Genomic DNA, 12,316 nt, shown 5'->3' with positions numbered 1-12,316 from the left:
GGCTGACAGCTCGAACACTGAAACACTGCTTGCTTTACCTCTAGCACTTGTAGGGTTTCTTCCTCTGAAAGAAGGTCCAGAGAGTCTGAGAAGAGTCTTTATTTAAATTGTTTGGTCTTTATACCATGCAAATGAGCATATGCCCAGAAAAGTAGGATCTAGAGGAAATTAGGCTTCTTCCTGTACATCAGATGCCTAAAGGCATGTTTGGAGGAGGGGGAAGTGGGCGTAGCACCAAGTGTCTCCTTTAGGTGAGGAGAGTAAGAGGGTCTCTCGAGGTCGGGGAGGAGGTTAGAGTGTCCCGGTCCAGTGATGACTGAGCTGTTCTTTGGGTGACTTCATTGCGAGTAAAAGCGGTCATTCTCCTCTTGTCTTCACCCAGGTCCCAGTGGGTAATGACTCACAAAACGTGGTCCAGCCGCCTTTCCAGCAGCCCGTGCTGGTCCCTGCAAGCCAATCTGTGCAGGGGGGCCTCCCAGCAGGGGGTGTTCCCGTGTATTACAGCATGATCCCGCCCGCTCAGCAGAACGGCACCAGGTGAGGGCTCCCAGGGAGACGGGCGCGGCTCCCGCAGCCCTTCAGCAGCTGTTGCACCGTGGCTTTTGTTCCAATGGGAAAGAAAGGCGGGGGTAACGATTCCAGGGGTAGGGGCTTCCTGGTGCTCCGGCGGCTCAGATGCAGTGCTCCCAACGCAGGGGGCCTGGGCTCGATCCCTGCTCAGGGAACTAGACTCATATGCCTTAACTAGGACTTGGTGCAGTCAAATAAATAAATGTTTATTTTTTAAAAAGATCATAAAAAATATAAAAAAATAAAAAAAATAATTAAAAAAAATAAAAAAATTAAAAAAATAAAAAATAAAAAGATCAGGGGTACCCCAAAGCAGGTAGAACATGAGGGAGTTCATGCTCCTTGTTAATTTGATATTTGCATAAGAATTCATTAGCAGGAAAAAATTCCTGCTTCAGAAACAGAGACTTAATCATTTCCCCCAGTTTTTGTTTTTCTAATCAGTGGGTTTTAGAACTATGAGATAGAGACTGCTGATTGTTTTCAAAGCAGCAGTTTGGTGTACACACATGTGAATTTCCCATGTGCCTCTGCAGCCGTGGGTGAATCTGAGGTGTCGTCTCTGTGCGTCTGTTTATATACCGTAGTATGTTGTTGCTGTTTAGTTGCTAAGTCGTGTCCAGCTCTTTGCGACCCCGTGGACTGCAGCCTGCCAGGCTCGTCTCTCTGTGGGATTTCCCTGGCAAGAATACTGGAGTGGCTTGGCATTTCCCATTCCAGGGGATCTTCTCGACCCAGGGATCAAACCTGCATCTCCTGCGTTGGTGGGTGGGCTCTTTAGCACTGGGCCACCAGGGAAGCTCGTATGTCTTAGTATAATGAGTGTAATTTTAGAGATAGAAGTTTATCTTAGAAATATCTAGTCCACTCCCCTTGTTTCATTTTCTGCCCTTCTTCTATAAATGAGGAAATTCCAGCTAGGGATATTAAGAAACTTACTCAAAGTCATACAACTAGTTAGTAGAAGCAGAGCTGGGACTGGAGCTCAGTCTGGGCCTAGCTCGATGTATCTCTGTCTCTCTCAGTGTACATGTGTTTATTTCTTTTTTTTTTTTTAATGTGTCTTGAATTTTGTGAGATTTTCCCCTATTTTTCTTTAAAGGATGATCTGTGTTTGCCATTAAGAAAATACCCTGAGTCTCCTTAGTTGTGTTTTTGCCCATCTCTCTAGCACTCTAGCCCTGTGTGTCTGTTTCTGGCCCTCTCTTTGCGTTTCTGTTGTGTTTCTGAGAGAGAGAGAGTGTGAGTGTGTGTGTGTGTGTGTGTGTGCATGTGCATGTGTGGGTGCACTTGCGTGAGTTATGTATTTGGTGTTTCTACACTGTTGGGAGGGGTATGTGTCACTAGCATTCCATCTGTAGCACTGATTAGCAGCTTCCTAATTGAAAGATGATCAAGTACAAATATATATAATTAACTTTGAACTGATATAAATTTAACTTAGAAATTGCATGGCAAATTGGTCTGGGAATGGCTTGGAGCTGCCTTGGCGTCCCACAGCGGAGGCCCAGGAGGCCACAGCTGTCTGCCAGGAGCGGTGTTCCTCCTCTCCCGCTTTACCAGTCCCCTCTTCTCCGTGTCCGCAGCCCTTCCGTGGGGTTTCTGCAGCCTCCTGGCTCTGAGCAGTACCAGATGCCTCAGTCCCCCTCTCCCTGCAGCCCGCCGCAGATGCCGCAGCAGTACTCAGGTAAGAGCGTGAAGGCGGGAGGGGCCCGGGGCGCTGCGGAAGGACCCGGGCCGCAGGGGAATGACCCGGGCCGCAGGGGCCGGGGCGCTGCGGGAGGACCCGGGCCGCAGGGGTCCTGGGCGCTGCGGGAGGACCCGGGCCGCAGGGGAAGGACCCGGGCCGCAGGAGTCCTGGGCGCTGCGGGAGGACCCGGCCCGCAGGGGTCCGGGGCACTGCGGGAGGACCCGGGCCGCAGGGGAAGGACCCGGGCCGCAGGGCTGGGTCGGGCAGAGAAGGTTCAGGGCTGGGCCCTGTCCCCAGCTGTGACTTCATCAGGAGGAACGGCCCAAGTCCTGGCTGGCTGGCGTTTTCCAGAGGTGTTGGAACTGACCCCCTCGAGAGGTGAGGTGGTGTGCCTGATCCTGATCCCTGCCCCCGGGGACCGCATGGAGGCTGGTTCCTTGTTTCCTTCCGCTCTCCTTCGTTTCTCTCTCTCTGCTGAATCCAGCATTGAGACTGGGTACGACTCACGTGCCTTTACGACATAAAGTGCTTCTGTCTCTCTCTTGCACTCATTCTTCCTGTAAATAGCTTTTCTTTCCTCTTGGGAGTGTGAGGGAGGCTGATAAAGTGCTTCTAAAATTGTATCTTAGATTTGTTTAGCGATTTTTCATTTGTACTCACATACATTGTGTCCTTCTAATTCTCTCCACAACTTTGTGAAGAGAAAATTTAAGACTCAAAAGAGGGATAAATTTTGTGTAAGGTCACAATCCTAAAGCTTGAACTTGGGTCCTTTGACTTTCCTTAGCCCCTGCTGCATCCTCTGACGCATTTTCAGCAGGTTTCTGTTCTCTATCCCTTTCCCTCCAGTGGAAGCAAACAGGCCTTCTTTGGAGGGGCTGGTGACCCCATGTCAGTACACGTAATGCCACACAGCTTGTCTGTCTTTGCCTAGAACTGCCCCCCCCCCCCCCATATACCAAGAACAACTGCTCTTCCCCTCTCACCCTGCCCTGACATATCACTGCACTGCATTTAAATTGACTTCAGGGGTTCTGGAGGGGAGGGGGTCTTAAGGCAGCCTCCAGCCTTCCTCATTCCACTCTACAGTAGGAATGTCAGAGTGCCCTCTTCTGGTGAGATAAGGTATTTTGCCAGTTTTTCATATTTTTGAAATGGGATATTTTTCACACAAGATTTTCTGTACTCTGTGTTGGGTGTTGTGGAATAGAATTCCAGAATTAATCTTGCTCACAAGACCTGATCAATTCTTAGCTTCAAGGAGTAATGATTTCTGCCTTTATCCAAACCAACCATGGATCTCTTACAGGCTGAGGTTTTAAAATTCAACAACCCTTACTACCCTTTACTCCATTATTGGTCTCTCCAGCTGTACCTCCTAGTGTCCGCCAGGGGCAGTTGACCTTGAAATTCCCAGCGGGGTATGGAAATGATAGAAACTAGCTCCAAGAACTGCTGTAGCCTGTGGTGGTTCTTGATACCGCAGGGCATTTTCTCCCCTATTTGTTAAGATAAGTGTGTGCGTGTGCATATGGGTATAGTTGTATGTGAATTTCTGTGTAAATCCTTAGTGGTATATCAGTGTATCTACTGGGTCTCTGCGTTTATATCTCTTCATATACAAATACAAGGTCTTTGAATTAGAAACAAATCAAGTGAAAATAATTTTGCAGTACCTACTGTGGACCTAATGATAAGTAAACTGAAACAGCTATTCGTTCTGAAAATTGGCACTAGAGATCTGGACTGGAATTGGAAGGAGATAATCTAGGCTCTTCCCCAAATTAATAGAAACAGACAAAACCCTCTTCATCATCTTAATTTTCCTTGCTGCTTTAGAATTTTCTAGTATATTTCCTTTCTTTCTAGCCACCCTGATTGACATAGGCTTCTGACTGACCCCTTGTACTTTTCCTAGATGATGCCCTCTATTCCACCCACATCATCTAAGAGACCTATTCACCATATCACTGATCTTAAAAATCTTCAATCCCAGGTCATAGGAATCTTAAGAGGAAGTGGAAGAAAAGGAAGAGTGCTTCTTTTGCCTTCCTTTCCAGCTCGCCCTTTGCTGGAAACCTAGAAGCCCAGCACTGCCCACAAGGGCCACTGTGTCACCTTCAGAGGACAGTCACCCGCCCTTCTCCCGTGTAACAGCATGGTCACTTTTCCAAAAATAAAGGCAGGGATTAGGATTGACTGTTCCTGGAGCAACTGTTCTGGTTTATTAATACATTTTTGTAGTTGCCCAGTTTACCCCCAGGCCTGGACCTTAATTCCTCCACTATGATTTTAGATATAACCATAACCCTAGGAAATAGTTTTCTCCCCACTAAAATAATGACTTGCAGGTCCTTTGAGGTTTCTGCAGGCTTGTCTTGGGAAGATGCACACGGACATGAAATTGCAGTGAAACCCATGCACAGACTCTCAACTCACAGTGACACAGCAGCGTGGCCAGAGTGAGGTACATACAGAAATAGCTTCCCACATACTTCCTGGCTCATTTTGTAGCTGAGGGCTTTCCAAAGCGGAGATAACTCTTTTCTCTCCCCACTTCCTGAAGATAACCCTCTCCCCCACCAAAAAAGGGAAAAAGACGAAGATACTGTAGGATTATATCCTGTAATTTGGGAAAGATGCCTGAGGGATTTTATTTCTCTGGACATTCCTTCCCATAGATTTCATTCCAGATGGTAAAGAAAAAGCCTTATCAGTTTTCTACCTCAGTGATTTTAAAAAAAAGAAAAACAAAAAAACAACTAAACAAAAACCAATTCTGCCAGACATAAATGTCATCTGTTTATATTTATGGGGTTTGCTCTGCCCAATCGACCTTTCTGCCCAGGTTTAATGATGCCACTTAAAAAGCCATTCACACGTCCCCTCTCTTTTCAGAGCTTTCAAGATGAAATTGATTTCCTTATTCAATTCCCTTCTCCCACTTCCTACTCTAACCCAGGCTTCTTCCTCCAGCCTGATAATATGGAAGTGCTGTCACTGGGCGCTGCCGTGGGGGGTTTTGTTTTGGGAGATGTGGGCAGTTTTTTGCCATGTGCATTAAGAAGTGGCCACAGTTCAGCTGCTAACGGATGCCACCTGCTTCTGGCCTGAGGATGAGAAGCATAAAAATCAGCTCATCAGCAGAGTAGTGCTCTCTGTCCTCGGCTGAGTGAAGGAACAACGCTCCTGGCCAGCGGGGGAGGACTCAGTGTGGGGAGGAGCTCAGGAATGAGGCTGCGACTGAGAACCCTGCCTTTGTTTTTGTTAGGATCAGAGAAAATAATATGAGGACTTTGTCCTCTTCCCCCCTCCACTTTAGACCCCTAATAGCTCCTTATGGCTACATGTTGGCATTATTGAGAGCATCTACTGCCTTGCTTCTGCCCATACCCCACACATTCACACATCCTCTACCCTTTCCTGGCCCAGGGCATTAGGCTTAGGTTATATGTTGCCTTCCAGAAAAGCTGTAGATTTGATCATTTTTGCCTTGGCCCCCTCAGCAGTGAGTTATTTGAAGAAGGTCAGTTGCAGTTTTGTGGCTAAAGGACTTTGGTGCAGGTGGAGCTGCTAGGATGGGAGATACAGCGCCCAGAGCAACTGAAGTAAAGGGGGAGTTGTTAAATGCATGATGCTTCACCACTGCGCAGTTTTCCTGTGGCCGGTCCACAAGCTGTGCTGATGAATCCCCGTCCCCTCCGGCAGGGGACGGGAAGCTGTGAGCCTGTCGTTCTGAGTGCGTGCGCTCTGATTAGCTGAACCCTGGAGGATGGGGGAGGGGCACAAACTGGGGAATAGGACCCAGCAGATGCTGTGTCTCCTGAGCTGCTCTCAGACCTCCCCCCATTTCTTTCCCTTTCTTTGACCGGTGCTACCTGAGAAAAGCAATCACGCTCACTTCCCAGCGTGACTGGTGCCCAGGGCAGAGGCTGCACCACTTCCTGTCACAGGAAGCCGTGGATGGTGGCAGCCCCAGAGCGCTGAGCCCTGAGACAGCGGCACCACGGCAGGCTTTCCGTCTAGCGACCCCCGGCCCCATCCCCCTGCCGCCGCACGCACACGTGGACTCAGCCTGTCCCCCCCAGGGATGCAGGCTGCGGGTCATGAGCAGCCCTCACACTGGACAGTCCCCTGTGGGGAAGCGGGGCTCCCGCCCGTCCCTCCCAGCAGGAACTGTCCGTCAGATCGCTTCCCCCTGACCCCTCACGTTGCTCTTCACCGTGAGGAAGATTCAGGACTTAGTATTCCTCCTCAGTGAGCCTTTCCTCCCCCCGGCCTGTGAGAGGGTAGGACTGCATCCGTCGTTGCCTGGACTAAAAGCCCAGGGCTGCATCCTGTCAGTCAGGTCTTCAGAGGGTCTCCGCCTGCCGCTCCGTTCCTGCTCTCACTGCCCTAATTCAGAACCACTTTGTTCTGTTCCAGTAGGCTTCTAACCAGTCTTCCAGTCACTAGTCTGCCCCTCCCTTCAGCCGTCTTACCTTTGGCCACTTGGGTTAGCTGTCTGAAGCACAACTCCTGTTTCCAACACCTCTGGGATACAACCCTTACCTGAATGTGCTTCAGATTCTTGACACCAGCTATTTGTTTAATGTCCAACTCTCTAATAGACTGTTCATTCCATTGGGGTAGAGACCGGTTTTTTTGTTGTTGTATACCCAGTGCCTGGCATAGGAACTGGTACTGGTAAGCGTTCCATAAATGTTTGTTGAATAAATGAAGAGATGTGTCTCATCCCCTAGTACTTCCCCTGCGTGGCTCCTGGGCCTTCCTTAGCACCTTGAATTATTTGTCATTTCCCGAATGTGACATATATCTCCATGCCATCCCCTCTACTTGAAGTGTTCCAACTCACCCTATCCTTGCCCAAGAATTAATGTTCTGGATCTGGCTTAGTGAAGCTGTGCACATTTATCTTCTCCAGAACAACCAGAGATCACTGACTTATCTGCAGCCATTACCAGAAAAGCCTGCACGTGCCTGCAGCCCTGGCCCAAGCTCCAGCCTGGGACCTGTACCATGCCCAGATGTTTGAGCAATCTGACCTGGGCATTTGGTAATAGCTAACTATGACAGGACGGAGTAGTTTCCAGCCAAGCCTACCAAAGTACCCCCTCAACCAGGTGAAGGCCAGGAGAGCATTGGCATCTTCCCCTCACACTTCCACTGGTTTGAGGAGAGAGAGAGAGACCAAATCAGCAACTGTCTCAGATTCCTGGCAGGACACAGTTTAAGTGACCCTGAAGCCAGTGGGTGGATTTGCTTACTGGCTTTCCCACCCAGGGTTAGCTGACAGGCTAAAATGTGGTTTGAATTCACAACCAGCTGCTTTTTTCCTGCCACTCAGGAGTGTCAGCTTCTGGACCGGGTGTGGTGGTCATGCAGCTGAATGTCCCTAATGGACCCCAGCCTCCCCAGAACCCGTCCATGGTCCAGTGGAGTCACTGTAAATATTACAGCATGGACCAGCGGGGTCAGAAACCTGGAGACCTGTACAGTCCCGAGAGTAGCCCCCAGGTGAGTCCTGCACCCAGCCTTATCTTGGCAGGGAGGCGGCCAGAGACTTTTCAGGAAGCCGTCTTCGCCGTTGACCACGCAGCCTCTGTTACCTTGGGCACTTTTCAGAAGAAACCCAGGAAAGAGGACGGAGCATCTCCTTCAAGGAACCTAAGACCTGAGGTGGCAGATAGGACGCATGCTTAAAAACGCCAAGGGAATACTTAAAACAGGTTGTCAGGAAGTGAATATTAAAATAATACCGACTAATTAGGCGCTCAGGGGCCAGTGTGAAGGGGCACTCTGACTTTGACAGAGCTCAGCAAGAGCAGTTTGCTGAGAGAGGTAGCCCTCAGCCGAGCTGTCGGAGTGATGCAGAGGGCAGGCTCTGGTGTGTGTGTGACGCGTGCCCCGCTCTCTCGCCCAGGCCAGCACGCAGATGAGCAGCAGCCCGGTCGTGTCGCCTACGCAGTCTCCAGCACCCTCTCCTGTCACCAGCCTCAGCAGCGTCTGCACAGGACTCAGCCCCCTTCCTGTCCTCGCACAGTTCCCCCGGCCCGGGGGTCCCGCCCAGGGTAAGCTGGGCTGCGGTCAGCCGCCAGGTTCACCCTGCGCACCCCATTCCCAAGTGGGGGGTCGGTGGGCAGCAGCAGACGGAGAATCACTGTGGCCGCCCAACCAGTCCGTGGGAGCCAGTCGGCCTTTAGTGTCCCTGTTTAGGCCAGAGACACACCCCTCTTGAGTGCTGCCCAGTTACCTTAACTCTAGATCTCCTTCACGAATGTAGATTTCCTTCCAAGTCCCCAGAGACTGTGAGCCAGGGAAAAGTTCCCTGAACTTTCTAATGAACAGCAAAGAGTTTAACTCATCAGTACTGAGTCTGAGGGCTGGGAATATGGGGTGTGTCAGAGAGAGTGTGGTTTTAGAAAAGGGGATGCTGGGTTTGAATGAAAAGACTTGGGTTCACCCCCAGCTCACTGTGACAGACAGGAGCTTAGAACAGCCGCTCTTGCTGTCTGTTCCCTGGGGGACGCCAGAGGAGGGCTCCGCTGTGGCTGTCGCAGACGAGGGGGGCACCCTGGCGCTGCTGCCGTGCTCTCCGTCAGAATCACAGGTTACTTGAGTCTGCTGCGACGCCACCCGGCTTGTGGCAGTCCTGCCCCCTGCACCTGGGCAGGTGGGGGGCCTGGCCCCTCCCTCCAGCCGGGGTGGGTGGGCCACGGAACCTAGTCCCACGCCACCGAGCTCCAGACGACCACCTCCCTCCCATGATCAGGAAACCAGAGGTCACCTTCCCACAGAAACTTTATTTTTCACAAATCTCAAGTGCAGAACATAGATGACCATTTTAGTAAACACAGTCAAACTTTGAACCAAGAATTTACAAGAATTAAGAGTTTTATAGCTTTAACACATACAGCCGATATTTTATTTCAGAAATAACTCAATTTCTTAAAAAGTAAAAAAAACAAAGACTTGAGGTCAAATTCTAGTCCTGCCACTGACTAGTGTTGTAGGGCTGAGTATGCTACCATGCTACCTAACTTAGAACCAGACCTAAGATGAGAATATGGTTTAAAACTTCAGAGTGCTCTGAAATACAGTATTTGTCACCAATAATAGGTAACACATAGGTGCTATATCTTACAATCATTTAGCCGCACCAGTGCTGATGAGAGAAGAACATACCCAACATCCCATCTTCAGTAACAGAGACAGAGTTTGAATATAGTCTGGCTGCAGGTCTCTCTTGTCTACTACACTGTGTTGCCTCTCATGTAAGTCAGAAACTTGAGCCCTGGGTTTAGGGTGAGAAGCAACCATATGAGAAATAAAAGACAGTTATAAGCATCTGTAGGTTTCCCCCAGGGCCTTTTGTCTTCAATGAGCAGAGCCCTTCTTCAGAGATGAGGGAACCTAATAACCCCTTCTGTCCAAGACACAGCTGAGAACCAAGGTGGTTAGGAAGAAAGACGCGCTTAGTCAGTGACATGGGCGCTCCTGCCTCAGAAACGGTAGGAGCAGTATGCATTGTTGCAGTCCATCTCCAAAGCCCCATGAAGTCTCTCAGAAGTCACACCAAGCAGCGCAAACTCCCGGAAAACCATCCGTGCTTCCCCCCAGGTGACGGTCGCTACTCCCTCTTGGGCCAGCCGTTCCAGTACAATCTGTCCATCTGCCCGCCCTTGCTCCATGGCCAGTCAGCTTACACGGTGCACCAGGTAAGGGCGTCTCTCGTCAGCCTCAGGGCCGCTGGGGTCTCCTCCTCGTCCAGGCCCCTGCCTCTGAGCCATCACCTCAGCCAGCTGGGCAGCCGAGGGAGACAACACAGAGAGAGTGGACCAAGTGGGAGGAGCCTCCGCCCCGCTCCTGTGGTCATTCTTCTCACCCTCCCAGTGCCAGGAGCGGGGGCCCTGTATTTCTCACTGGCCACTCTCTGGCCAGTCTGACTGCCTGGTAGGGTGGGATCCTCAGGGTTGCATACTGTTCCTGAATCTCTCAGACAGACTGGGATGTAAGGCAGTCAATATTGTTTGCCTGGAATGAGAGTTATCTTTCAAACGTTGCAGGGGCAGAGCGGATTGAAGCATGGAAACCGGAGCAAGAGACAAGCGCTCAAATCTGCCTCCACTGACCTGGGGACGACAGACGTCGGTGAGTCCCCACGGGAAGAGCTTAAGCCTCCGGCTCTGCGTTCCCAGTCCAGGATGGCGAGAAAGGCCAGCTTAGGGTCAGTGGGGAGTCAAAGGAGGACCCTTTTGTGTTCAAGAGTAAGGAGGCGCTGGAGAAGTGGTGTCTCAGACCTGCTTACAAGCTGCTCCGGGCCTCGGGGAGGTGAGGGTAAAAACTGAATAACACATGATGAAGTTTGTTGAGCCTGCTATTAACAGAGAATCTTGTGGAAGTGGTCCTGACCCTGATCTAGAATATCTACCTCTGGTAGTCCTAGACCCAGTTTAGGAGAGGCTTGATACCTGAACGTGAGGGAGTAGCTCTCCTCCTGAGGCCTTCCATTCTAGGCATACAAGATCTCCTGTTTGAAGCAATTTGCTAAACAAGAAAAGGAAGGGAAACTGACTTCCCTAGATGATAAGGAAGACGAATCTACCTGGGCCAGCCTCTGGGAAGGAGATGGGACATATTTCAGATTGAGCTGTTAACTTTGTGAACGAACATCACCAAAAGCCATACTTCTTCATGGTGATGGCGCCCCAGGCGAGAGCTGAGGTATAGGTTTCCAGACCTTAACGCCGGCACTCTGATCCCCAGTCTCTTGTTGCCTTCATCTCTAGGCTAAGAGAAGAGAAAGGCTCTTTGTGTCTCCCTGTTGCCCTGATCAGAGTCTGCATGGTGGGGAGTTGGGCTGATGTGAGAAGGAAGGACAGGATTGAGTGAGAAAGGCTGGGCTTCTGAGGGTGTGGTATACAGACTTCGTCACCCGGACCCCCCTGGGCCAGGCCGCTGTCCAGACCCGCCTGCTCTGCGCCTCTCACAGCCGCGTCCTCTCTCCTCCCCTTCCAGTTCTGGGACGGGTGCTGGAGGTGACAGATCTCCCGGAGGGCATCACCCGTACCGAGGCAGACAAACTCTTCACTCAGCTTGCCATGTCCGGCGCCAAGATCCAGTGGCTCAAGGATGCTCAGGGGCTGCCTGGTGGGGGCGGGGGGGACAACGGTGGGACTGCTGAGAACGGCCGCCACTCGGACCTCGCTGCCTTGTACACCATTGTGGCTGTGTTCCCCAGCCCCTTGGCTGCTCAGAATGCCTCCCTTCGCCTCAACAACTCCGTGAGTCGCTTCAAACTTCGAGTGGCCAAAAAGAACTATGACCTGAGGATCCTGGAGCGAGCCAGCTCCCAATAAATGGACAAGAGAAGGGACCAGCATGGCAGGGGTGGGGGCAGGGTGGGGGGGTCAAGAGGTCCTGTCAGACCACAGACAGAGGCAGAAAGTAAGATAAGGTCCACAGACAGACACTAAACTGGAGCCTGAGACCATGGGGATGCAGATGGAGACAGACAGACACTCACGCTGGCACTGGACTTTCTCACTCCCCTGCCAAGGGTCCCTCCATTTCCCTGGTTGGCCCATGTCCACTTCCCTCTCTTTCCCATCCTCTTCTATCATTTTTTATCTCTTCTCTCACCATGAAATTAATTCATATTTTTGGTCAGGTAGAATTGGGAGGGTCCCACACTCCCCCGTTCTCCTATTTCCTTACCATCCCAAGCGCCCTTTTCTTTTTTGGTCTTTATGAATATATTTATATGGACAGAATTAAGAAAAACAAAATTGATTTCCCCTTTCTCTCACCCCATCTTGTCCCTCCAAACTCCACAGAGTTTAAACTTGGGCCTCCTTCCACCCCCCCAGAACACTTGTATATTGTTTGTTTGAGGTTTGTGCCGCAGTAACAGACACAGTATTTAATTGCACATACAGATGTTTGCTGGGTATATTCACTGTAAATTTTATTTAATCTGATTTTTTGTTTGTTGGGGGGTTCTTTGGGGGGAGGTTGATTTTGTTTTTAAATATAAAAAAAAAATCTGTCACTGGA

General features: G+C 50.5%; 1 protein-coding gene across 32 annotated transcripts in view; it reads left to right on the top strand.

Annotated features, from left to right (window-relative positions):
- Window positions 1–12,316, top strand: part of R3HDM2 (R3H domain containing 2) — a 158,649-nt gene extending 146,333 nt beyond the window's left edge. For 20 of the 32 annotated variants that reach the window (XM_043446931.1, XM_043446920.1, XM_043446930.1 and 17 more), the window contains 8 exons: window positions 383–537; window positions 2,157–2,257; window positions 2,558–2,638; window positions 7,608–7,777; window positions 8,184–8,331; window positions 9,767–9,978; window positions 10,327–10,411; window positions 11,279–12,316. In XM_043446931.1, coding sequence (XP_043302866.1) covers window positions 383–537; window positions 2,157–2,257; window positions 2,558–2,638; window positions 7,608–7,777; window positions 8,184–8,331; window positions 9,767–9,978; window positions 10,327–10,411; window positions 11,279–11,619 — 1,293 coding nt within the window. In that variant the 3' untranslated portion in view covers window positions 11,620–12,316. The remainder of the gene's footprint in view (window positions 1–382; window positions 538–2,156; window positions 2,258–2,557; window positions 2,639–7,607; window positions 7,778–8,183; window positions 8,332–9,766; window positions 9,979–10,326; window positions 10,412–11,278) is intronic. The other 12 variants (XM_043446948.1, XM_043446945.1, XM_043446947.1 and 9 more) reach the window with 5 other exon arrangements.

This window comes from Cervus canadensis, chromosome 25 (assembly GCF_019320065.1).
Source record: "Cervus canadensis isolate Bull #8, Minnesota chromosome 25, ASM1932006v1, whole genome shotgun sequence".
NCBI classification, from domain to species: Eukaryota; Metazoa; Chordata; class Mammalia; order Artiodactyla; family Cervidae; genus Cervus; species Cervus canadensis.
Note: the sequence above shows the minus strand (reverse complement) of the source record. Positions and strands in the feature narration are given on the sequence as shown.